The 27,086-nt window shown below is 40.3% G+C and overlaps 1 protein-coding gene across 3 annotated transcripts in view; it reads right to left on the minus strand.

Moving 5' to 3' along the window:
- Nucleotides 1–209: 209 nt before the first annotated feature.
- Nucleotides 210–27,086, minus strand: part of CHD1L (chromodomain helicase DNA binding protein 1 like) — a 66,995-nt gene continuing 40,118 nt past the window's right edge. For all 3 annotated transcript variants that reach the window (XM_026489085.4, XM_026489086.4, XM_044380295.3), the window contains 11 exons: nucleotides 24,919–25,033; nucleotides 24,147–24,300; nucleotides 22,087–22,252; nucleotides 17,759–17,907; nucleotides 16,332–16,495; nucleotides 15,584–15,789; nucleotides 14,473–14,571; nucleotides 5,127–5,197; nucleotides 3,375–3,489; nucleotides 2,167–2,275; nucleotides 210–546 (listed from right to left, as the gene is read on the minus strand). In XM_026489085.4, the coding sequence (XP_026344870.3) occupies nucleotides 474–546; nucleotides 2,167–2,275; nucleotides 3,375–3,489; nucleotides 5,127–5,197; nucleotides 14,473–14,571; nucleotides 15,584–15,789; nucleotides 16,332–16,495; nucleotides 17,759–17,907; nucleotides 22,087–22,252; nucleotides 24,147–24,300; nucleotides 24,919–25,033 (1,421 nt within the window). In that variant the 3' untranslated portion in view covers nucleotides 210–473. The remainder of the gene's footprint in view (nucleotides 547–2,166; nucleotides 2,276–3,374; nucleotides 3,490–5,126; nucleotides 5,198–14,472; nucleotides 14,572–15,583; nucleotides 15,790–16,331; nucleotides 16,496–17,758; nucleotides 17,908–22,086; nucleotides 22,253–24,146; nucleotides 24,301–24,918; nucleotides 25,034–27,086) is intronic.

Here is a 27,086-nt window from a genome sequence, read left to right on the forward strand (position 1 = left end):
GAAAAGGGCAGGAGAGGCTCTGCTGGTCTGGATCAGGAAACTCACCTCAGTGTCCTGTCTTCCCAAGGCATAAATCGGCTGAAGGTGCTTCCTTCTCCCAGAGCAACCTGTTTCATTTCTCCTTAATCCACAGCCTAATCCTCTGTAAAGCAATCAGTCTGATGGAGGGGAAGAAAACTGCATTGAGGAGAAAGCAAGCAATGAAACCATTAGAGATAGAAAATTTATTATTATGCAAATAGCTATGAAAATGGGAGCCCTGGCAAACTGCCAGAGGACTTTCCCGATTAAGGTGTGCATCCCTGTATTACAGGTACCAAATCAGAGTAACACATCCTGGAGAACGAGAATTCGGAAAACACAGTATCTCAGGGGCCCACCAGATCCGGACTCCTTTTTGAAACACTCTAATTCAGTAGCTCTGGGCAAATATTAATTGCTTGCTGAATGCTGACTGTGACACTGGCCAACTGTTAAGGCACCAGCAGTCCCGAGGAAGAGGGCTGTGGATGAAGAACAGCTGCCCTGCTTCTAGGAAAGTAATATCTGATAAGGATAGTCAAGGAAGATCTATTTCATCACTTTAAAATCAACTTTACTAAAACTGCTAGTTCTCTAGTTTAGTAATTATTGAAATAACCACTCTGAAAGTAGCATGCCTTAATTCCCTTCACCATATCATAAATTCTCCCAATACTGTTAGTACTCATTACTGCTATTGTTATCTTATTAAAACTCTTTTGATACCGCTTGAATTGTACAAGCATATAAAACGACTTTTCTGCTAACTTTTTACAGTGATTTAAATGTTGTGAAGAAAGGGGATCCCTCCTACATTGTTGGTGGGAATGCAAGTTGGTATGGCCACTCTGGAAAACAGTGTGGAGGTCCCTTAAAAAGTTAAAAATTGAGCTATCCTATGATCCAGCAATTGCGCTACTGGGTATTTACCCCAAAGATACAGACGTAGTGAAGAGAAGGGCCATATGCACCCCAATGTTCATAGCAGCATTGTCCACAATAGCTAAATCGTGGAAGGAGCTGAGATGCCCTTCAACAGATGACTGGATTAAGATGATGTAGTCCATATATACAATGGAATATTACTCAGCCATCAAAAAGAACGATTTCTCAGCATTTGCTGCAACATGGATGGGACTGGAGGAGATAATGCTAAGCGAAATAAGTCAAGCAGAGAAAGACAATTATATGGTTTCACTCATTTATGGAATATAAGTAGGAAGATCGGTAGGAGAAGAAAGGGAAGAAGAAAAGGGGGGTACACAGAAGGGGAAATGAACCATAAGAGACTATGGACTCTGGGAAATAAACTGAGGGCTTCAAAGAGGCGGGTAAGGGAATGGGATAGGCTGGTGATGGGTATTAAGGAGGGCATGTATTGCATGGTGCACTGGGTGTTATATGCAACTAATGAATCATGGACCTTTACATCAGAAACCAGGGATGTGCTGCTGTATGGTGACTAACATAATATAATAAAAAATATTATTAAAAAAAATAAGTAAATAAATAAAGGTCAAAAAATAAATAAATGTTGTGAAACACAACACTGTATTGAAGTATCTGCGTAAAAAGATGGAATTTCTGTATGATTATAGCACTTGGGGGTCAGTTCAGCTTCTAGCGATTTTTTTAGACTCAGTGTAATAGTTCAAACAATGCTCACTGATACAGCAATGAGATCATTAGAAGAAACTACTACTCTAGCAGTACTAGATTATATCCTAATGGTCAAAAAGAATTTCACACTGTACCCTAAGAATACATTGAATAGGTTCAAAAGTAAAATAGTTCCCTCATTTGATTGTTTAATTATTTACTTTAGTGAACAGAGCCTTGTCTTCAGGCCTGAAAGATCTCTAGAGACCTCATGTGAAAAGATTCAATGTTATCAAATGACATATTCAATGAACTACCCCCTTCATATACCTTTTAATCTAGCTGCTGGAACCCAATAATGCTTGGGTGTATTCATCTCCTTGGATATGTACAAGTTACAAAGTATTTCTTAGTTTTTGTCTCATTGGTGAGGGACAGAGTAAAAAATGTGCCAGAAGAAGGCTTGGCCTTGATTAGTGATATCAGAAAATGCAAGACATTTTCTCTGAGCTGAGAGAACACACTAGTAAGATCACAAAAGGATACATGTAAGTTGGGATGCCTTTTGCAGCCAAGTGTTTCCGAATGAGTCTCTCAGTACCATACCAGTTAAAACCTTTCGTGGAATGTCCAATGCGTGGAAGATGAACACTTGCTGTTAAAGAGGAAAAAAATAGATTATGATGTCTTCATTCATCAAAAATTTGATTCAGTATAAAATATACATAAGAGAAAACTACGCTCTTAGTCACTTTTTGGTTTCCAACAGAAAAAATGTACATAATCATGGGGTATCCCACACAAAGCATAACATTACAAGGTCAAAAATATTCTGGGGTAGGACTGTAATAGGAAGAATTAAGTAATTCTGTTAAACACAAAGACCTATACGCTCTGGAAATAAGTACAATGAAAATAGAATACGATCAATGTTAGATAGAAAAAGATTCTTTTCTTTTCTTCTTTTTAAAGAGAGGGGGAGAAGGGTGGGGGATTGGGATAGGCCAGTGATGGGTATTAAGGAGGGCACATATTGCATGGTGCACTGGGTGTCATATGCAAATAATGAATCATGGAACATTACATCAAAAACGAAGGATAAACTGTATGGTGACTAACATAACATAATTAAAAATTATTATAAAAAAAATAAAGAGGGGGAGGAAGGAAGGGGGAGAGGGAGAATCTTAAGCAGGCTCCATGCTCAGTGGGGAGCTGGAGGCGGGGCTCAATCGCACAACCCTGAGATCATGACCTGTGCCGAAATTAAGAGTCAGGAACCTAATTGCCCACCCCCCCGGCACCCCGAAATAATCAGATTCTTTAACAAGTCAATCAGTTCAACAAATTCTGAGACACAATGGGTTTGGAAATAAAACTTCACTCTGACTTTTGGCAGAGACTGTCTGCTAATGTGGACTGGGTGCGGCTATGCAGAGGGGAAGGGGTAGGATAAACAGCATTCCCCAACTGCATCTGACCAGATCATTACATCTCTGGTCTTCTGCTTCCTCATCTGTAAAATCATGATACAAATATCCCAGTGCAGGGAGATGGTCCACACAGATGATGACTATAAAAGTGATCGGGAAAGGAAAAGAGGCTAATCAAGATGATGTGATGGTTACTTGTGTGGTCCCTTATATGGGGGTTTACCTTTACCATATATATTGAATGAGATCTTAACATTTCTCATCTCCGTTTAAAGATCCTATCACATGCCTGGAAACAAATTCATCTCCTGAAAAGCTTACCTTTCTTTCTCTTTGCTGCTAAACAGATCTTCTTCAGGCCCTCTTCTAGGGCTGCCATCTTAATGCCAGACAGGACATTGGAGCGATCACGGTGCTGAGCCACAATCAAGGCCAACTAGGAGGAACAGCCATCACATGGTTGACATGACACGAGAAGGCTGCACTGTCAACTAAGTGACCTGCCCACAGAGGGGGCTTCATCTCCATCTTTTTTGGATGCTCTGCCTGAACTACGTTCTACCAAATTCATGATTTAATCTTCCATCATAATTGTTTTTATTTTGTGGTAACTTTATACACAAGTATTTCCTCTTCTTTTTAAGATATGTTAAAATCAGCATCCAAAACATGCTGTCTTTCCTAAGTGCTCTCAATGGTAAAGAAAGAATTTTCCAGTCTTAGGAGCAGAAAGGACTTTACAGGTTCCTGTATACAACCCTCTGGCTGATGCTCCAGTCAGTTCCCAACCCCCCATTCCAACTCTGCTCCAGTAATTCCCACCCTGTCCTAACTTAAGTGGGGGAGACTAGAGAGGGTGTCAAGGGAGTGTCTGGGACTGACATTCCTACCACCATATGGTAACCAGTTGTTTTCTTGAGTCACTGGATTCTGAGCATCTATGCCATAACCACTATGTTGTTCATATGTCTTAGAAATGACTGAAAAAATGAGCAAGCAGAAGCCACTTTGTCAGCCACACAGACCACCAACCTCAAAAAAATATATGTCCCTTTCAGCCTGGTTTCTAAATTTCTTTTCTAAGTCAGTAAGATTTGGCTCTAAATTCAATATGAATTCAGTCCCTTGAGAAAGGTTAAGTGTGGTTAATAAAACATCTTAGAGGAATTCTAAAGGACTGGTAAGTAAGAGACACTTAAGATGTAAAAGGAGAATTTTTTTTTTGAAAGAGAGAAAGTGTGCACGGTGGGAGGGGCGGAGGGAGAGAGAGGGAATGTCAAGCAGGCTCCACGTTTGGTGCAGAGCCCACTGCAGGGCTCAATCTCAGGACTATGAGATCAAACCTGAGCCAAAATCAAGAGCTGGGCACTTAGCTGACTGAGCCACCCAGGTGCCCCCAAAGGAGAATGTTAATAGAGGTAGAGAAAATATGGCTCGGCTCCTCTCTTCTGCTTATGGCTGGCTACTAAACACAACCTTTTACACAACTTTTCACATAGTAAACAATGAAACACTTGGAGTTTTGAGTCATGTTTTCTTATTCAGTGTTTCCTGAGCATTTCCTATGAGCTGGTACTGTGTGAGGTGTCCTCTCATATTCAAATGTGACTGTGTGTGGAGACAGGGCCTTTTAAAGAAGCAAATAAGTTAAAATGAGGCCACTAGGGTGGTGCCTCATCCAGTCTGACTGCTGTGCTTACAGGAAGAAATTTGGACATAGACTGAGACACCAGGGATGTGCACACAGAGAGGACAGACCATGTGAGGAAACACACAGGTGGCCACCGCTAAGCCAAGGAGAGAGGCCTCAGAGGAAATCAGCCCTGCTGGCACCTTAATCTTGGACCGGTAGCCTCCAGAACGGTGGAGAAATTCATCTGTTTTCTAAGCCACCTAGTTGGTAGTATTTTATAACAAACTATAGAAATGATCCCTCAAAGTACAGTGCTGGTGGTGGTTTATTACGGCAGCCCTTGCAACTAACACGCTGACAGAGAGGCCAGCAGAAACAGGAGAGGTTTTAAAAGGTGAGGTGAGCCAAAATTTAGTTCTGATAAGAGATGTGTTACTTACCAAATCTTGCCCTTCATTTCTTGACTCTTTATCATCAATAGGAAATAAAAGGACACCTCCCAAATTCAAGTCTGAGGTAAAGTAAAAGAGCAACAGACGGAACATGAGGTTCACTCTGGACTGAGACCCCCAAGAGGGACTCTTGTGACTGCCCTGGACTCCCTTCCTTTTCGGCCAATCAGGTTACAATCTCATTTTTTCTCACTCTCTTAGCTTCAGTCACTGCCTTAGCAGGTACTCACATGATACACTCCTGAGGGGTTTTTTTGCTCAAAAACTTTCATTTTTTTAAATGTTTTATTGTGGTAAAATATAACTAACATAAAATTTACCATCGTAGTAACCATTTTTAAGCGCACAGCTCAGTAGTGTCAAGTACCTTCACACTGCTATGCAATCAATCTCCACAACTCTCTTTACCTCGCAAAACTGACACTCCGTACTCATTAAACTTCTTCTCCCCATCTCCCCTGCAACTACCACTCTTACTTTCTACCTCTGTGAATCTACTGGAGTTACTTCATCTAAGCGGAATCACACGATACTTGTCCATGACTGGCTTATTTTACTTGGCCTAATGTCCTCAGGAGTCATCCATGTTGAAGCATGTGTGAGAATTTCCTGGTTTCCAAGGCTGAATAATAGCTCACTGTAGAATATATACCGTACTGTTTATCTATTCATCCAGCAGCAGATACTTGGGTTGTTTCCACCTTTAGGCCATTGTGAATAATGAAACATGGGTGTACAAATATCTGTTGGAGTCCTTGACTGCAGTTCTTACAAGAGGGATTGCTGAATCATACGGTAATTTTATTCTTAATGTTTTCAGGAAACACCGAACTGTTTTCCATAGCAGTTATGTCATTTTACATTCCCACCATCAATGCACAAGTGTTCTAATTTCTCCACATCCTCACAAACACTTTTTATTGTCTATTTTTTTTTGGAGCTGTAACTGACATATAACACTGTGTAAGTTTATGGTATACAAAATACTGATTTACACATTTATACTGCAATACAATTGCCACTGTAGCATGAGCTAACATCTCAGTCACATCCCATAACTGTCACTCCTTCTAGTGGTGGGAACAATTATAACCTAGTCTCTTAGCAATTTCAAGGTTTACAATAAAGTTCTATTGTCTGTAGTCCCTGCACTGTGTATTAGACCTCTAGGACTTATTTAACTACTAAGTGCAAGTATGTACCCTCAAACGTTATCTCTACTATTTCCACCACCCCCAGCCCCTGGTAACCACCATTTCATTCTGGTATTTTTTAGTTTTAAATTTCACATACAAGGGACAGGTGTGTGTGTATACATCTTTATCCATTCGTTGACTGACACTTAAGTTGTTTCCATATCTTGGCTATTGTGAATAATGCAAAAATCAACATGGGAGTGCAGATATCTCCTTGATAACCTGTTTTCATGTCCTTTGAATATATACCCAAAAGTGGGCTTGCCAGATATGATAGCTCTAATTGCAATTTTTTGAGGAATCTCTATACTGTTTTCCATAGTGACTGCACCAGTTCGCATTCCCACCAATTGTGCATGATGGTTCCCTTTTCTCCACATCCTCATCAATACTTAATGTCTTCTTGATGATAGCCATTCTGACAGGTGTGAGGTCATATTTCATTGTAGTTTTGATATGCATTTCCCCGATAATTACTGATGTTGAGCATCTTTTCATGTTCCGTTGTCCCAGAAACCGGTACCAGTTTCTGTACATCTTCTTTGGGAAAATATCTATTTGGTTCCTCTGTTCACTTTTCAATCAGACTGGTTTTTTTTTTTTTTTTCTGCTGAGTTGTCCAAGTTTTTTATCAATGTTGAATAGTAACCCCTTATCCAATATACGGTTTTCAAATATTCTCTTCCTTTCTGTAGGTTGCCTTTCCATTTTATTGTTTCTTTTAAAGTGCAGAAGCTTTTAAGTTTGATGTAGCCCCACTTATTGATTTTCTTCCTTAAAATTACTTTCTGCCAAGGCCAATTTCAAGGAACTTCTTTCCTCGGTTTTCTTCTAGGAGTTTTATGGTATCAAGTCTTATGTTTAAGTCTTTGATCCATTCTGAGATAATTTTTGTGAGTGGAGCAAGGTAGGGGTCCCAATTTCATTTTCCTGCATGTGGCTATTTAGTTTTCCCAACATCATTTGCTGAAATGACTACATTTTCCCTATTGGATGTTCTTGGCTCCCTTATCAAATATCAGTTGGCAATGTATGTAGAGGTTTAATTCTGGGGTCTGTATTCTGTTCCATTGATCTACGTGTCTATTTTTATGCTGGTACCATACCATTTTAATTATTATCACTTTGTCGTATAGTTTGAAATCAGGAAGTGTGATGCCTTCTGCTTTGTTCTTCTTTCTAGTGACTGATTTGGTTATTCAAGGTCTTTTTTGGTTTCATTCAAATTTTAGGATTCTAATGTAGAAAATGCTATTGGAACTTTTATAGGGATTGCATTAAAGCAGAGATGGCTTTGTGTAGCATGAGCACTTTAATGATATTTCACAATCACTGATCAGAAGAGTTAATATCTTTTCAATTATTTATGTCTTCTTCAATTTCTTTAAACAAAGTCTTGTATTTTTCATTGTCTAAATCTTTTTTCTTCCTTGGTTAAGTTAATTCTTAGATATTTTATTGTGTTTGATGTTAATGGTGAATGGCATTTCATTTCTTTTTCAGATGTTTCATTGCTAATGCATAGAGAAGGTACTGATTTCTGTGTGTTGATTTTAGATCCTGCAACTTACTGAATACATTGATTACATCCAATAGTTCTTTTTCCAATTGATTAAATCCAATATATTGAGAATTTGAGGTTTTCAATATATAAGATCACATCTGCAAATAATAACAACTTTACTTTTTCCTCTCTGATTTGGATGCCTTTTAATTTGTCTTGCCTGATTGCTCTAGCTAGGACTGCCATTATTATGTTAAATAAGAATGAGGAGTATAGACAGGCACCCCAATCTTGTTCCTGGTTTTAGAGGGAAAGCTTTTGATTTTTCTCTGTTGAATACAATGTTAACTGTGGGTAACGTACATGGCTTTTATTATGTTGATGTATGTTCCCCCTATACTTATTCTGTGGAGTGTTTTTATCATGAAAGGATGTTGTGTTTTGTCAAATGCTTTTACTGCATCTGTTGAGATGTTTAATGATTTTTGGCTTTCATTCTACTGATGTGGTGTATCACATTTGATTTGCACATGAGGAACTATCCCTGCATCCCAAGCGGCCATGCTGTGTCATCCTTTTAAAGAGTTCTTAAGCTTGGTTTGCTAATATTTTTTTGAGATTTTTGGCATCGATATTCATCAGGATATTGGTCTACAGTTTCCTTTTCTTATAGTGTCCTTACCTGACTTTGGTATCATGGTAATACCGGCCTCGCAGAATGAGTCTGAAAGTGTTCCCTCCTCTTCAATTTTTCTGGAAGACTGAGAAGGGTTGGCGCTAATTCTTCCTGAAGTTTGGTAAAACTTGTCCATGAAGGCATCTGGTTCTGGGAGGTTTTTAAAACCTGAGTCAATCTCCTCACTCATAATCTGTCTGTTCAGGCTTTATAGATCTTCAGTCTTAGTAGGTTGTATGACTATGAAATTTATCCACTTCTTCTAGATTATCTAGTTTGTTGGTGTAAAATTGTTCAATAGTGGTGACTTATGATCTTAATGTTTTTCTGCAGTGTCAGCTGTAATTTCTCCTCTTTCATTTCTGACTTTGAGTCTTCTTTTTCTTACTCTTGCTAAAGGTTTATCATTTTTATATTTTCAAAAAACCAGCTCTGAGAGTCACTGATCTTCTCTATTGATTTTTCTGGTCTCTAATTTTATTTCAGATCTGATCTTTATTTCCTTCCTTCTGCTAACTGTGGGCTTACTTTGATCTTCTTTTTCTAGTTTCTTGAGGTATAAAGTTAGGCTGTTTATTTGAAATATCATTTCTTAAGACAAGCATTTATTGCTATCGACTGCCCTGTCAGAAGTGCTTTCGCAGCATCCGTGTTTGATATGTTGTTTTCCAACTGTTTAAAAATAGTCTTTGGTCTGCCTTTTGATTTCTTCTTTGATTCACTCATTGTCCAGGAGTGTGCTGTTTAGTTTCCACATATTTGGAGATTTCCTAACTTTCCTCATTAAAAATTTCTAGTTTCACACATTGCAGTTGGAAAAGATACTTGGTATGATTTCAGTCTTATTTTGCTATGACTTGTTTTGTGCTCTATCGTATGATCTATTCCTGACAATGTTCCATGTGTAATTGAGAAAAATGTGTATTCTACTGCTGTTGGATGAAATTTTCTATAGATACCTATTAGGTCAATTGGATGTACTATTTGGTCCAAGTCTATCTCCTTGTTGCTTTTCCCTCTGGATGATCTGTGCATTGTTGAAAGTGATATATCGCTATTATACTATTATTGCATTGTTGTCTATTTCTCCCTCCATATCTGTTAGTATTTAATATATTTAGGTGCTCTGATGTTGGGTGCATATATACTATCATTATACCTTCTTGATGCATCGATCCCTTTATCATTATATAATGACTTTGTCTCTCACTATCATTTTGGTCTAAAGTCTACTTTGTCTGATGTAAGGATGGCTACCCCCACTTTCTTCAGTTCCCACCTGCACAGAGTGTCTTTCTTCATCCCTTCGAGTCTATGTGTGTTTTTAAGGCTCAAGTTAGTCTCCTGTAGGCAGCAAATAGCTGTGTCCTGTTGATTTATTTTTTTCCATCAGCCACTCTGTGCCTTTTGCTTGGTGGATTCAATCCATTTACATTTAGAGTAATTAATTTATGTAAGTCCTTACTAATGTCACATTACTCACTGCTTTCTGGCTGCTCTGTACTTCCACTGTTTCTTTTTCCCTCTGTTCCTGCCTACCTTCATAAAGTGGTTATTTTCTGTGGTGGTATGCTACATTCCCCTTTGTCTCTTGTGGATCTGCTCTAGGTTTTTGTTATGTTGTTACCATAAAACATCTTACAGGTAAAACAGTCCATCTTAAGCTGACAGCAACTTATGTTCAATCACCTATTAAGGCTCTCCCTTTTATCCCTTTTTACCTTTTTATATTCTGTATTCATTAATGGTTCTTTTTTACTATTCTTTTCCTTTAACCTTTATACTGGAGTTGAGTGTTAAAGCACCATCCTAATATAGATTACAGTTACCTAACTCTATTTTTCACCTTTACTAGTGTGTTGTGTTCCATGTTTTCATGTTACTGATCAGTATCTTTTCATTTCAGCTTAAAGAACTCCTTTCAGCATCTTGCACACAGGTAGGTCTATTGTAGTGAACTCCCTTAGCTTTTGTCGGGAATATCTTATCTGCAAGATAACTTGGCCAGATACGCTGTCCTTAGTTGGCAGTCTTTAGACACTGAATCTTTCATTCCACTCCCTCCTGGCTTGTAGTTTCTGCTGAGAAATCTGCTGTCGGCCTAATGAAGGTCCTTTTTAGGTTATGTTCTCTCCCCCCTGGCTTTTTTTAAGATTCTTTATCATTAATTTTTCAGTTTCATTATAATGTGTCTTGGGGAAGGTCTTTCTGCATTGAATAATGGGGTGATCTATTAGCTTTGTGGACTTATACGTCCCAGTCTTTCCCCAGGTTTGGGCAGTTCTCAGCTATCATTTCTTTAAATAAACTCTGCCCCCTTCTCCCTCTCTTCCTTTTCTCGAAGCCTGATTATTCTGAGATTTGTCTTACTCTGATAGTTGTCTTTTAGATCCAATCCCATAGCTCATATACTTTCTTCACTCCTATTTAATCTCTATTCTTTCATCTCTTCTGTGTTATTTCAAAATTCCTATCCTCCAAGTCATTTATTCTTTCTTCCATCTGGTCTGCCCTGCTCAGCTGCTCTCTATTGTAGTCTTCACCTCATTCATCAAATTCTTCAGCTCCAGAACTTGTTTGCTTCTCTTTTACAGAACAGAACTCATTTTGTTCATATGTTTTATTCCTGATTTCAATGAATTGCCTTTGAGTGTTCTTGTAACTCATTGAATTTATTCATAACTGCTATTCTGAATTCTTTATCAGTTAGATTGCAATATTCTGTGCCTTTGAGCTTGGTTGCTGGAGAACTGTCATTTTCTTTCTGTGATGCCATATTTCCTTGATTTTTCACATTCCTCATAGTTATGCACTGCTGCTTTTGCATTTGAAGTAACAGATACCTCCTTAACTCTGTGCTCACTGCTTTCAGCAGATGGTTTTATGTTCTGTGGTATTGTTACTGAGTTATTCCTTGTGTTTATGAGGTATACCTGCTCCACTCTTCTTGCTCTTTCTTAGGGCCAAAATTTTAAGCCTTTGTGTCATCTCTGGATGTTACAATTCACCAAGCTGCCTATTGGAAATAGCATTCTAGAAGAACTATATATAGCTCAGGATTGTGTTTTTTTTTTTACTTGACCAATGACCATGGCCTGTTCTGAGCGTGCTCTCTGTCTACCAGAGCTCGCTTTCACAGACACACTTGGGAGCTGCACAAAGAGCCGGCAGCAGAGTCATAGGAAGTGTGGGTTTAGCACTCAGTGTTTTGCGGGAGCCTGTGGATGAACTTCCTGTTGAGCATAAACCCTCTGACACCATTTGAAATTCGGATCTGCCTGCTCCCAGTCACAGAACTCCCACCTTAGTACTCTGGGTGCTGGCAAAGAAAAATGGGTTTCTCTAGCTGTGTTCCATCTGACTGGGACAGCTAGGAGCTTACTTACCACTTTCCTTTCCCCCCACAGGAGAGGTCACTTCCACCAAATACATCAGTCCATTCAGTGTTTCCTTGGGGGAGAGGCAGCGGCAGGAGAGTTACTCTTACCACCTCCACTGTGACCAACTCCTTTTTTTTTTTTTCTCTTTTTTTCCTTCTCCAATGGTATGCTGGAGTCTTCCTACAGGAAGGCTGGATCTTTGCAAGTTCTGTCTCATGCATGAGTACCTGTCCGGTCAGCACTCATCCAATTTTTCCCTGACAGAGGTAAGAGGGGTCTAGGCAGTTGTGCTGGCTCTGTAGCCTGTATGGCGGTTTGTCTGTCTCTTATGGGTGGCAGTGGTGGGTAAGCCTCCTCTCTGGTCCTTCGGAGTAAGGTGCTAGGTCCCAAAAGACCCACCAACATGCTTTCGTTTGTGTATGGATGTCTAATTCATCGATTAAAAGGGTAAAGGAGGAATGTCTTCTACTGCCAATGTTGGTGATGTCACCCTCTTCACTTCTGAATTTTTATGATCTCCCAGGTCCATGTCCCTTATGTAGTACCTACATAGTACTCCTGCAGTATTGGAGAGTGAATGCAAACCCAGATCATCTGCGGATGGGTAGGGGAGAGCATTATGAACTTGAAATTCCTTCAGAAGTCTTCTGTTCATTTTAAACCACTCAAATATTGCACTCTACTCTATCTGCATCTATTTGTACATTTTCCTAACTCATCCAAATCAAATCAAACTAATGCTCTAGAAAAACGTGCTAAAATAATGATATGGTTTTACATACTTCAGTTTGAACCTTTCCTCTCAGTCCATCCTACACACCCCAATCTTTTAAGTTATTCTAAAATAGAGGCTCTGTTAGGCCACCTTCTATTTAAAGTCCCAAATGACTAGCCATTACCCACTGGATAAGGTCCTGCTTAGAATGGCATCTCCCTGGACAAGCCACATGCGGTCTTCTATAATGTGGTCCAAATCCCTCTCTTTAAAATCAAACTCTCCTCTCTTCCTCAGCCTCAACCCTCTACTCTGGCCTGCCTGGCCTACACACTATTCCCTAAACACATTCACTGTGTAACTGCCTGGGTCATTCAACACCCTGTACTGGGAATGACGAGTTGTGGGAATATCAAAAAGTATGAGACACAGTCAGGGATCGTCATCCATTTCTCTCTCCACTCACTTAAATTCAACCCATCTTTCCCGGCCCAAGATTACTTTCACTGCCTCCATGAAGCTCTCCCTGGTAATTCTAGCCCACACTTTCACCTACCCTGCTCTACCCTATTTCAGTTCTTCTTCAGAAGAGTACACACTCTCAACCCTATTTCCTTACCAACCACTTACGCCTTAACTCTGTGCAACCAAGCTTTAGTCTTCACACTCTCCTCAAAGTACTCCAAAGTCATGCAAATCCAATGGCCTTTTCCCAGTTCTCATCCTCACTTTGGTGCCTGACAATGCAGTCCACTTCTTGACACCCTCTCCTCCTTTATACTTCAAAATATTACATTCTCAAGGTTCTCTTAGCTCACAATTCCTTCTGTCTCACCTTCTTGCTGCTGTTCCTAAGTGGAGGTGTCTTCCATGTTCTGTTCTCTGCTCTCTCATTTCCCTGTCCTGCCTCCCTCACAGTTTCAAACAAGGATCTAAACAGGCATTCCTCAGTCTTCATTTCTGACATCTCCTGAATTCTCTGCTTTTCCAACTGTCCAATCAATATCTAGATGTCAGTTATTTTAACCTTTAAACCTTTCTATCAGTAACCTATTTTAGTAGAAAGAGTATTCCTCCTAAGTCTTTATATCCCTTTCCACCCTAAAGAACTAGGCAGAAGAATCAGGGAAAACTAATCTCTAAAGAATCTGAAGGGCCCTTCTCTATTGAACAAGGTCCCTTGGCCTCTCAAATCCCCAGAAAATAATGACGGTAATAATTTTACTCCTCTTGCTGCTCTGTGATTTCTGCACGTTAAAGAAGGAGACTTTCTCCTTCTCCATGCCAAGGGAGGATACTTCCAGACTTCCAAGTTCCTCTGGCCCCAAGCACCTTTACTTCTGTCTCCAGGGAGGGCTGTATCTCAGCCTATGCTAACCTCATAATACAACCTTCTCCTCTTCAACACCGAACCCCAGCTCTTATTAGCACTTTAATGGCAGGTCTGATTTCTTTTGCACAGGTCTCTGACATTTTCAAGAAATATTCCCTTATGAAGAGGGGGTGAGTTGGTCGCAGAGGAGTTTGTAAACAACGAAATGCTCTTCATGCCAATACTTAAACATGCACAGAGGGATTGATATTTATCAGAATACTTGCCTATCCACTATCCTCATTATAGTCCCATGAGGTAGGTGGAATAAGTATTAATCAGAAATTACAGATGAGATAATAGGCACAGGGAGGGTAAAGGACTGCCTCAAAGTCACATAACTAGCTAAGTGATGACAAAACTAGCTAATGAGACCCCAACTAGCTCTCCCAACTCCTTAACTAGTGCTTCATAACCCATGTGATACCTGCCCCAAGTTTCCTCTACTCTTGTATTCCATCCCTACCCGTTTTCTCTACTTTGCTTCTTACCTTTCATTTTCCCAGCCAGCTCATATATTTTTCTTGGCTCAGCAGATCGTGTTTCCAAAGCTGTGAATAAACCACCTCTGCCCCAGCGACCAGAGTCATCTGAAAGAAGAAAAAAAAATTTCATTTATAGAAGGCAAAGTCCAGTCCATAATTCAAAAACACAAAGGTATGCCAGATTTGTAGAAGGATGATTTTTCAAAGAAACACCTATGTAGCCTCCCAGGAACATCACAGGTTGGACTTCTCATATGTTTAGGTTTTATGGAATATACATGGCTATCATAATAGGAAAGGTGGAGAGTAGGTGTAACATACAGCTAAAGCACTGGTAATTCAACAGCATACAGCTCCCATTTCACAGGTAAGGAAGAAAAAAGGTTAAATGACTTATTTGAGCTACTACTAACATAGCTGGTTAGTACCTTCTATTTACAGTCATTCGCTCATTCTACAAATATTTGTTAGCATGTATTACATGTCAGACACTGCTCTAGGTACTACTGTTACAGCAGTGGACAACAACAACAAAATGAATCCCTGCTCCCATTAAACTTATTTTCTAGTGCAATGAGACAACCATATAAACAAATACATTCATAATACGTCAGGGTGGTGATATGTATTAATAAAGTAAACTAAGGTAGGAAAGGAGTAGAGAATAAAAGAAGCATGGAGGTGGGGTCTGTTTTACATGAGGCACTCAGGGGAGACCTCTCTGAGATGCAGACATTTGACCAATGCTTACTGTGGTTATCTGTGGAAAGAGGGTTCCAGGCAGAGGAAGTAAAAAGTGCAAAGATCATGGAAGCAGGGGGAATATCCTTGCAGTTTTGCTTTTCCTCAAAAGATTTGTCTTATATATACTGACTCCTTTCACCCTCTTAAAAAACTTGTGCAGAGAATAGGGAATTATTCAATTATATGCAACCAGGTAAATGAGAGCACCAAGAGTCAAATCTATGTCTCTGGATTCTAAAATTTGCCCTTTTTTGACCACAAGACCACATCGGCCCATCAATCATCCCTAGGTTAGGCTTCTGCCTCCTCCTCCCCAGTTCTTGGCATCATAAAGAACAAGGTACCCACCCTTGGCCAGTACCACTTCTCCTACCTACACAGTGCACGATGATAGCATCCTCTGCCCCAGCCTGTGGGTGGGTGACATCACCACTAACATACTTGATGGCAGTTGAATCTGGATCTTCATAATCCAGCTGGGCAGAGCTCTCATCTTCCCTGTCCTCTAGGTCCTCTGGTTCACTCTCCTCGGAAGGCAGGCAGAAGGACTGGTAATTGTTGGACTCCCACCAGGCCATCCTTCAACAGGCCAGAGAGAAAAGGAAATTAACCTGGCCTATCACAATTTCCCTTGGAGCGCACTTCATCCTGCTATTCACAAACAGCAAGGGCCCAGTGGAAATGCAATTAGACACTCACCCTGACTGCAGTTTTCTGCCTATTTGTAAATCAACAAGAAGTCTTACTGATTAGCCTAGCGGCCTCCTGACTATACTTCAATAATGAGCAGCCATCACTGGATGTCCCTGTTTTTAAGAACAAGATTAAGATACTGTTCAAGTGAACTACTCTTTGTCAGACAGCGACAATAAAATCTTAACATTTTCTCCCTTCAACTGAATGAGTCTACCTTAGGCACTCAAGACTTTTACAAAAGTACACTGTTAGGGTTAAAGTTCAATCTTTAAAAAAATATTCTATTACCAGAAGAAGCTACCAGTTTTATAGAAGTTTTCTGCAATTTTAAAATGTTTAACTGTGGATTCAGTTTACAGTACTGATTCCTTTAAATGTGACCCTTATCATCTTTATGATAATACAGTCAAATAATACACACATACTTTTTCTCATGTTCTGCTTCTTCCTTTTTCCTCTTCTTCTCCTCCATTAGTCTCTTTCTCTTGGCTGCTGCTTCTTGTCTCTTCTTCCTTCTGTTCTCCAGTTCCTCTGGGCTCAGAATCTGCTTCCTTTTGGTAGACCCCTCCGCAAGGCCTGGGAGGAGAACCTGTAGGAAGAACAAGATCTATAACCAGGAAGGTTGGGGGCTGCCTATCCTTCATGAGTTTCATTCATCCCTAAAACACATCTTGTGTGAAAGCAACATGCTTAATATTTCACAAAACTGCATCTCCCTGCCCCCTTGTGTGGTGGGAAGTGGTGGCAAGACACTTCAATTTACTGTCCACATTACACATCTCACTGGCCCAGTGATCAGGATATTGTGCTCTAAGCTCAACCAAAGCACTGGCATGGTTGGTACAGCAGTATATCATTTGATTGATTTCAACAGGACCAGGTACTTCAGAAAAGTAACTTTTTTTTTTTATAGAAAGCATGCATACCTTGCAAGAGGCCATTTTTAGGCTTAACCTTTTTTTTTTTTTAATTTTTTAAGAAGATTTTATTTATTTATTTGAGAGAGCGAGAGAGAGCATGAGCAGGGGCTAAGGGAGGGCAGAGACAGAGGAAGAAGCAGACTCCTCTGCTGAGCAGGGAGCCCGATGCAGGGCTCGATCCCAGGACCCTGGGATCATGACCTGAGCTGAAGGCAGATGCTTAACCGACTGAACCACCCAGGGGCCCCAGTTTAACCATTTTTAAAGGAAATCCTCCTATAACGTATTATATAATTCTTTTTCAGAGTATTTCAACATCAAGATTATCTTAATGATAGCTAGCATTTAATGAGCACATACTAAATGCCAAATACCAAGGACATTACTACATACATCGTTCATGACTGCCACACTCTCTTAATGACACAGGGTCAAATTATTGGGAGCAGGGTGTGGTATTTTGGTGATCCCTTCTGGGATGGCTAAGATGGATAGGGCTGCTTTCACCTGCATTAAATGGTAAAACACACTCTTCCTGTTAATGTTATTTATGCCAACTTTTACACGGTTTCTATACTAGAGTACAGTTAATTATACTTACATTCCAACAAATATTTACATGCTTATTTCTCAATAAATCACTCCCAGCATCATTTTTTATTCTTAGTATGCAAATTTGGGAGAATTTATTTTTTTTTTTTAAAGATTTTATTTATTTATTTTGACAGAGATAGAGACAGCCAGCGAGAGAGAGAACACAAGCAGGGGGGAGTGGGAGAGGAAGAAGCAGGCTCAAAGCGGAGGAGCCTGATGTGGGGCTCGATCCCATAACGCCGGGATCACACCCTGAGCCGAAGGCAGCCGATTAACCGCTGTGCCACCCAGGCGCCCCTGGGAGAATTTATTCTTTTACGTAAATTAATAGTCCTTACACTGCTTTTATTTCGGAGTAACCGGCCCTCTTGCGAAGTTTTCTCCAAAAGGGTTTTCTGCAGGTTCACCAGTTGCTCAAATGATTTTCTATCTTCTTTACTAGGCTCCTTGGAATAATCTTTACCTTCAAATAAGTACATATGGTTTTCTAAGAACATAAAACACAAAAGAGAAATGTCAGATACCAGAGAAAAACGGATTAATTCTATTCAAAGCAATCAGGGCAAAGAAGAGAACAGTTTGTATTCTAAATGGGCTAAGACTAGCTTGTGATAAGGGGTACTGATTTTGGATCTCACTAACATTGACAGGTGAGGATCTCACACATTTACTATTTAAAGGAGAGGGCGTGGCTGATGTCCTTTGGTCCATCTCTAGCTGGTCTGCAGGTCTCTGCTGGATACCTCCACCCTGCTGAATCTTGGGATCACTCATCACTAATTCCACACTGCTCTTCAGCATAGGTCTCACTGATATTAAGATCACTTAATGAAAGATAACTGAGAATATAATTTTTTTATTCTGCCCATGCTTAATACTCAACTCTTTGCCCCCCTTTTCTGTAGTATTAAAGGAACAAGTGGCAAATCTATGAGAAAATGGAGAATCACAAAAACAATTCCTGAGATTTACAATATTCTCTTCAGATCTCATGACGTATCTTTATGAGCCTCCGCACAATCCTGGTATAACTAACCCTGCTGAAGAAAAGGAGAAATGAGGCTCAGACAGGGATTAAGGGACTCCCCAGTTCTCACTGCTAATAAATGAAGAAGGCAGAATTTTGACTAAAAAGCCAGCATGCTCTTTTCAGGGCATTCCTGTGTCTGCAGAAGGATCGAGAGTGAACAGGCCAGCAAATACTAATTATAGTAATAACAATAATGACAATAGTGTAATCTTGATAGTATTTTATGCTATTGGAACACTTTCACATCTATTATCACATTTAATTTTTCAACTATTTAAAAGACTAAAGCAGACATTAGGGGTGCCTGGGTGGCACAGCGGTTAAGCATCTGCCTTCGGCTCAGGGCGTGATCCCGGCGTTATGGGATCGAGCCCCACGTCGGGCTCCTCCGCTATGAGCCTGCTTCTTCCTCTCCCACTCCCCCTGCTTGTGTTCCCTCTCTCGCTGGCTGTCTCTATCTCTGTCAAATAAATAAATAAATCTTTAAAAAAAAATAAAGCAGACATTAACAGCAACATTTTACAGGTGAGGACACAAAAGCTGAAAGGTTGGGTGATGTGCCAAGATCATGAATCCGTGATAAAGAGAAGTCACAAGAAGCCAAGACCAGCAACCACAGAAAGGTGAGATAATGATTCTAAAGTGAAGCATATTTAATAGCACATACTCCCAAAGAATGTATTTTCACAGCACTATGAAATCAGCTTTAAGTATGTTTTCTCTAGAGAGTATGAAAGCAAAACATTTTCATTCTCAAGAGATCAATTGCTTCACACTTGTACCCAAATCCAACCAGCTGTAATTCTAATTGGCATTTGCTAATTAAATCAGCAGGGGGCTTTCAATGAGGTGCTCTATCAACAAGTGGAAAAAAAAAGAGCTGAGAAGTGTCAAATATGATCAACATATGTAGCTTCATATTGCATGCAATTCTCAACTTACAAACATGCTTTTGAAAAAACCCTGGCATTCCAGATAAAGCAACCCTGGTTTTTTTACTTGCTTTTGATTGGAATTGCTTTAACTACCGGTCTTTCATATTCATTTATATTATTTTTAATAGTGCTCCCTGTCCTCACTCTGCAGCCAGGAGGAGGCTGGAGACCACAGGCCTAGACCCTAATCTACATCCTGCTAGTAGAACCATCTACCACAGAGTGAACATGTACTCGCTGAACAAAGACAAGATTCCAAATTTTAATATAAGTAGGAAATCTTTTCTGGCAGCTGCAGTGACTGAGGAATATAATTATCTTTCCGGAAAACAGCAAAATTTTATTTTGTTCTAATAACATTAGGAAACTAACCTGAAATTAATCTAGATGGGTGCAGAAATGGGTACGGTCTTCAGTATTTCACGTAATCCAAGTATAACTGCAAAATAGGGTCATATGCACCCATTTCTTCTCCCACCTAAAACCACTAAATGGCAGTAAACGGATTTTGAAAAGATATGAGACGATAGTGGATGGAAAGTTCAATAATTTGGAAAACGTAAAGTGGCTGAAGCAATGAAAAGATTAAGAAAAACAATAGAAGCCAAACACAGGTGCCTAGTCAAGCGATGATTATGAGAATACAGACCCTGTCAATCCTTCAAAGGACGTACAAGGACAAGGTGCTGGAGAGTGGGGGATCTGAGAGAAATTGTGTACACCAAGTAACAGGAGCACCGTGAACCCTTGTCGCCCACTGTCTCTTCAATTTGAGCAAACAGGTTTATTCCAACCCAAGAAAGATACTAAAGGATTCATCTCTGGAGAAACTAGTTGCCCAATGAAAAGACTTCAAATGCAGACATCTGGGAAGGTCTCCTCAATGCAGAAGCCAGCTCCCCAATCAGTAATGCTGGAATAAAGACAAGGAGACCATATACCTGCTTGGCTTTGAGCTGTCAGCTTGGGCACTTCACTGGCACATTTCAGTGAACAGTGTTTACAGACAGCCAGAGGACAGCAGCTATTTCAAGAACACTCAAGACAAAAGCAAGAGATTCCAAAACAAATTTTGAAAAAAAGCAGCAAAAGCAGCAATGTGAGGAAAGAGAAAAAATGCAGGGGGCTAAGTCCTGCATCAGGTTCCCTCCTCAGCAGGGAGTCTGCTTCTCCCTCTGCCCCTCCCCCTGCTCGTGCTTTCTCTCTCTCTCTCTCTTTCTCTAACAAATAAAATCTTTAAAAAAAAATAAAAGCGATAATAAATGTGTCAAGGGAGGACATTATCATATGTAAAACGAAAACAGGATGAGATTAAAACCAAGAATAAGAAAAAGTACTTGAAGAATAAAAATGGGACGCTAATATTAAGATATTTAAAAGATAAAATATAACAAAAGTCAAAGAGCTGTGTCCTATAGAATAATACTAACTGTCTAAATTCCAATCTCTCCATATAGCCTATAAAACCACCCCTAATCCACGTCTACTATAAAACGAGGAGTCAGAGAGTATTACAAACTTCCATTTGCAGGTAAGTAGAGAAGTAAACATCCAAACACCAACAGAGCCAGCTCCCAAGCCCACACTAGACAGTGAGGCAGAGACCGGCAGTGTTGGACACAGCCCCCCGAAGAACACCACACACCCTACATGCAAAAATAATAAAGACAAGTCTCCAACTCGGTAGATCAGAGCATGGGCTACTGAGGAATTGAAAGGAAGGGACCAGCAATTGCAGCCAGCAATTTGGGAAGGCACTGCTTTTGGAGGAGAAAGAGACAGCCTTTGGCAGTTTTGTGGCAGAAAAAGGAAGCAAGTAATGGAAATTGGGAATCCTACAGAAACAAGAGAATCACAAAACCAGAAGTCATGCCAACCCCACTCCTACCAAAAAAGAAGCTACACGTCTGTGTATGTGTGGAATAAGGTACTCTTGAATTAAGTTTAGAGTAAGGCTCTCAAACCTCACCCTGTCCACACTGAATCCCTGCTGCCACTGGTACACAAAAAAAAATAAGTATAAGACAGCAGGGAATATCCTTACAAAGCTACTATGTGAAAAAACACTTCAAGTCAGAAATTCAAATACTCAGAACTGAAATGTACAAAAAAGACAAATGCTGACCAAATTCAGAAAAGACAAAATCCTCCCATAATCAACATATATTGTTTCACTAAAAAATTAGCAGTACCTACACCTTATGAGGTATGGTGAAGATTAAATGAAAAAAACAGGTATAAAGCACATGATGCAGGACACACTTTTGATCAAGCACAGAATAAATGTTCAGCTGATGTAAAAAACAAATCATTCTAATATTCAGAAAAGGAATATATTGAGAAAAGGAAAATGTGGAGGACACCATACAAAGGACAGTGGGATTCACTAATGAAGGAGAAAATGCTTGCAACCAAGGCAGAAATAGAAGAAATTAAAATCTTTGAGATACTACTACAAGCATTAATATCGCTGAGCAGGTTCAAAGTTCAGCTACAAAGGAATAGTCAGACAATTTCCAGTCAGTCTAGGAAGAGTTCTTGGACCAAGGAAGTCTTAAACAGTGTGCCCAAGATAAGAACAGGGCTGGGCCGGAAAAAGATGCCCCGTGGAGCACTATCCAGGACTTTCTATGGGGACCAATTTCACTCATGTGTGACTCGGGCGGCTGCACCATTTGCTCTACTCTCACCCCCAACTTACTGCCTTCTTCCTGCTCCTTGACTCCTCCTTCTATTGTAGGCAAGGAATCAGAGATCCACTGGCCATCTTTTGTTTCTCCCAGGATCGTCTCCAGGTCTATCTCATCCACGGTGCTCCCCTCAGATGACAGCAGTTTATCCAAACCGAATTTGAGTATCTCACTCAACTTGAATGGAGAGAATGAAAAAGTCCAGTTAGTTCTCATGAAAACAAGCATTGGGATGTCAGTGATTCTGCTACATGGCTTAAGCACCCAAGGCAATCCCTTCCCTGTTAGTCAGCCATTCTTCTCTCCCCATGATGATGATACCAATAGATCCACTTAGTAGTCGGATGACAGCCAAGCAGAGAGGTGATAAATACTGATCAGTGATGTTGACTTTGACAATTCCCCATAACAACAAGAAAAATTAGCCAATTTTTTTCCAAAGAACAGTAATATCCTCCACTATCTATAGCACTTCTCAGAGTCCTTCTCACAGGCACTTCCAGTAGCCACATGAGAAATCAGAGACCCAGTTAGCTTCTCTCCCAGTGACAAATTTGGAAGGAAAAGGCTACACTGGGTACTTTCCCTCTACCTTTAACTGTCTTCTTTCCTTAGGCAATCTGGTTTCCTACCACAGCGCTCTATGGAAACACCTTCGCAAAGACCAGTATCAACTGATAGCCAGAACTGAAGGCCATTTCTCAATTCTAATCTTCCTGGATATTCCTCTTGCACTGCCCTATCCTGTTTCTCTTCCCTTACCTCAAATACATCCTTAGCCTATTCCCTAGGGATACAGAAACCACCCAAACAGTTGAAATAATTTCCCTGGCTTTAGCTTCCTACTTCCAGCTTTGCAACTCCTTAAGCACTAACTCTCTGAGATTCCAAATCAAGACAGACTCATATCTTGGCTTCTAGTTCGTATTTTACCCTTTTAGATTGGGTCAGTTATCTCTAGATGGTCTAGTATTTGTGAGCCAAATACTGTTGGGAATGTAAACTGTTCCCAACACCAGCTGTTTGAGAGGGCTCTATCAGACACCTTGCCCAGCTCAAGGACACCAGGTTACATCCTGGCTCTAAAATCTGCTTTCTCTCTTCCCCATCCAGACTACACTAATTATCTCTTTGGTTGTCAAAAACAAAGGTGACAACCCAATGCCCTTGTCTCAGATGAAAGCAGTTTGTTCGTTATTTGTTTTAAAATAATCCAGTAATAAAAGATGTGGTTGTGGTTTATTAAATTTAAGAGGTATAAGATTCTCAAGTCCTGAAAGAGGGAAGTAGGTTCATTATCCTACAGTGAGGCAGATGCAGTGAACGTTTATTAAATGCTTACTATGTGCTATTATCTGAAGTGCTAGTCTCTATTTCAGTGAATATGATCCCTGGGCCAAAATGGAAGAACATTATAATACATTATAATGTGGGTTCTAATTTTAACCTAGGAGCTACTACAGAATAACTCAAAGCCCTCTTCAAGAAGAGAAAACCTTCAAGTCAGCATCTGTTTCCTATCCAATATTCCCATCTTCAAGCACTGTACTCTTTCATCCATTTTTCCTAAAGCATAATTTTGAATTCCTGATCATCTCATTTACCCTCCTGTGACTATGAAGGTCACTCACTGATCAAAGGGTCTGGGGTTAGATGAGGTACGGGATTAATCATCATTTATTATGCTGAGTTCTTTATCTAATTTTTTAAACAGTCCTCTGAGGTAACTTGCAGTATTCTCATTTTTTGAAATGCAAACAGAGTACATCTGAGAGGTGAAGATATCTGCTCAAGCTACACAGCCACTAAGTGACAAGGCTTGGATCCGAATTCAAGTGAGGGGGATCTAAAGCCCATCCTCGTTATTCTACATTCTGCTACCTTCATATATCAAATTCACTTCCAGCACTTGCTTGCATGCAGTAGATACCATGCAGGTATCTCTGGCCAGGGAACACATGTGTAGCTGGGGAGAGTGGGCGTTAATGCCAGTTCTCTGTGTTTACTTTCTCACCCACGAGAAAGTACTGACAATATGACATATTCTTAAGGGAAGAACAACGTATTATACCTGGAGGTCAGCATCGGCTGCAGGTTTCTGGGTCCCCAGAGTAAAATGGCCTCTCTCTATGATTGTGTTGGTAAGCTGCAGTTTGGAGGCTGCTTTCCTACAGACTATTTCCTCCACGGTGTCTCGGCCAATCAGCCGAATAACTTTAACAGACCTGTACAGAGTCAAAGGAGAGGAGTGTGCTGTGAGGGTCTGCACAGATGAACACAAGCATGCAAGGCGGATATACCTAAAAGGAAACAAACCCAAAATGCCACGTTCAGGGTACTAACGGGAGACTGTGCTATGTGGACCTGCACATTTGTTAGAACTGACCTCACAGAAGCTTTCCAAGACAGTCAAGGAAGGGATGAGAAGGGGGCCATAAACTAGGGTTTCTGATGGGAACAGAGGAGGGAAACCTCTGGTAGATCTCGATTATCTTCTGGTCAAAGGGTAAGGTCCATCTTTTTAGCTTAACTCCACAACTCTGTAAGTTCATTTTTTAAACTGAATTAGACCTTAACTCAGGAAAGAGGAGTTAAATAACTTCTAAAGGTTCCTTCTAGTCTTTTCAGGGTTTGATTGGGCCTTTTAACGAAGCAGATCTCGAATGAGAATGTGTGCTGGCCCGCAGCCTTTAAGGAGTCAGCAGCAAAACTGGGCTAAAACCCCGTGCTCTCTGGGCCTCCTGTATGGGGCGTCACAGGACCAGCTTCTTCACTTTCCTTTCCCACCCAGAACTGCCGAGGAGCCCGGGATGTGGAAGGACGCTGGTGTTGAAATCTCTCACTTGTTCTGGCCAATCCGGTGAGCCCTGGCAGCTGCCTGCAAGTCATTCTGAGGATTGAAATCACTGTCGACAAAAATAACAGTATCTGCAGCCGTTAAGTTCATGCCAACTCCTCCTGAAAACAATGCAAAAGGAACATGATCGGCAGCATGCTGGCTAGACACAAGGCTACAGTGGTATGATTGGTAAATTAAGATCAGTCAAAACAACTGGCCTCACCCTTCAAACCGACACTCCATCCCCAACTCCAGGACCTTGGAGTGGTTAACAGCGCTACCCAGGCTCATATTGCCTGACTTGGGAAAATTTAACTACCGAAAGTAAGAGAATGAGAGGAGCGGGACCAAGAAGCCAAAGTGCGTGCTTAAGTTAGTGCCAGGAAGGCGTTTTAAAGGGTTTGATTGGTTTGTTTAGAATAGTCTGCGTAAGAGGATGCACGCTCTCTCAAAAGAACAGTTTTAAATATGCGAGAGGTCTTCTGCTGTGGGTGCTGTTAAGAGAGGAGTTAACATCCATCGCAGGTTACAACTAAGGTAGCAAGATCCCTGATACGGGCTAATGAGAACAGAGGATGACATTTATTTATTACACTCCTAAGCAGAGCAGGAAACTACCTCCTTCTGACAGGAGAAAACGTGAGAAAGTCTTTTCTGTATTTGTTTCCACATTAATCAAAAAGAAGGTAACAAAATCAACCACAGGACAAGAACACTCCACAGGACAACTTTCTGATCCTTCTTCAGCATTGTAGGAAAAGGGCTGAGGAGGCTCTTTGGATGATGAGAATTAATTAAGAGGACCATGAAAGCAAATTACAGCCTTGTCTTTGATTAATGTGGAAACAAGTACAAAAGGGACTCCCTCTTGCCAGGGTCGTTACAGCTCATTGCTGAGACAAGCGAGCCTGAAAGGGCTTGTTCCAAGAGGCTGAATTAAGGACTGACTTTTGAAATGGGCTACTGATCTAAGCTGGCTCTCAAGACGAGTCAGGCAGGAATATTCTAATTAAAGACTTCATATAAAATTAAAGTTGGAATAAAGAGATAATAAAGACTGATTACTGAGAGATGCTAAATTATACCTGATAACAACGTCAGCTACACTTGTGCTGTGCTTACTACGTGCCAGGCACTGTTCTAAGCACTTTACATATATCGACTTCTTTAAACCTCACAACAACCTTATGAGTAGATTATTATTATTATTCGCATTTTATAGATAAAAGAACAGAGAAGCCAAGGGACTTACTAGAGATCACACAGCTAGAAAATGAAAGAGCCAGGGGTCAGTTCCACAAGGTCTGTCTGGCTCCAGAGCTTTTGCTTTCACCCACTACACCATTATTCTCTCCCAGACACTTATTTCATTAAAGTGCACTCCATAAAAATTATCATCTTCTTCTTGGGTTAATGTTGTCTCAGTTCAGCTCTTACTCATTACAGAGTGATGTTTTACAATAAGCTATTCTCCAGTCTTGTCTGGGGTCTATCATGAGCTATCACTGCCACCTGGTGGCAATATGCTTCAATCACAGAAATACTTGAAAGTTGGATGGAAACCTGTTAAATGAAAATGATAATACTACTATTCTGCAGCTAAAAAGTGACTGGAAACATGACCATTAGTGTTTGGAAAAGGCTCATGTCCAGGACTGCTTCAGCTCTTAAAAGATTACCCTGTGTTGGCTAATTCTGAGTATTCCAAGGGGCTGACTCTCTTCCTAATTTTAGACCTTTCAAACATAATGCTACTCTTCTGAATATGAAGATGATGAAATCGGTAATGCATAAATAGAGCTGTTTTCCAACACTGAAGATGCATTTGCCCTGATCCTTCCAGTGTCTCCTAAACCATCCCTGAGACAACAGAGGACGTGAATAAATGGCTGATTCAGGGTGTAGTCTATGATAATGGAAGCAAGTGAAGCTAAATGAATCAGGTTATACCTTTAAAATACAGAGATGAGACACACACAGGTGAACAATCTCCTTATGGTCAAGAATTCTACCTAACACATCTTTTATGTACCCTTACAGTACAAAACACTTAATAAATACTTTCTAAGATGAAACTTTCTCTTTATAAAAATAGTGATTTCCCTTAATAGAGGACAGGAATCCCTTTAGTGTCCCTGCATCTATTCTATCAAGTTTAGGTCTACAGGGTGC

The sequence above is a fragment of the Ursus arctos genome, unplaced genomic scaffold (genome assembly GCF_023065955.2).
Source record: "Ursus arctos isolate Adak ecotype North America unplaced genomic scaffold, UrsArc2.0 scaffold_12, whole genome shotgun sequence".
Classification (NCBI taxonomy): domain Eukaryota; kingdom Metazoa; phylum Chordata; class Mammalia; order Carnivora; family Ursidae; genus Ursus; species Ursus arctos.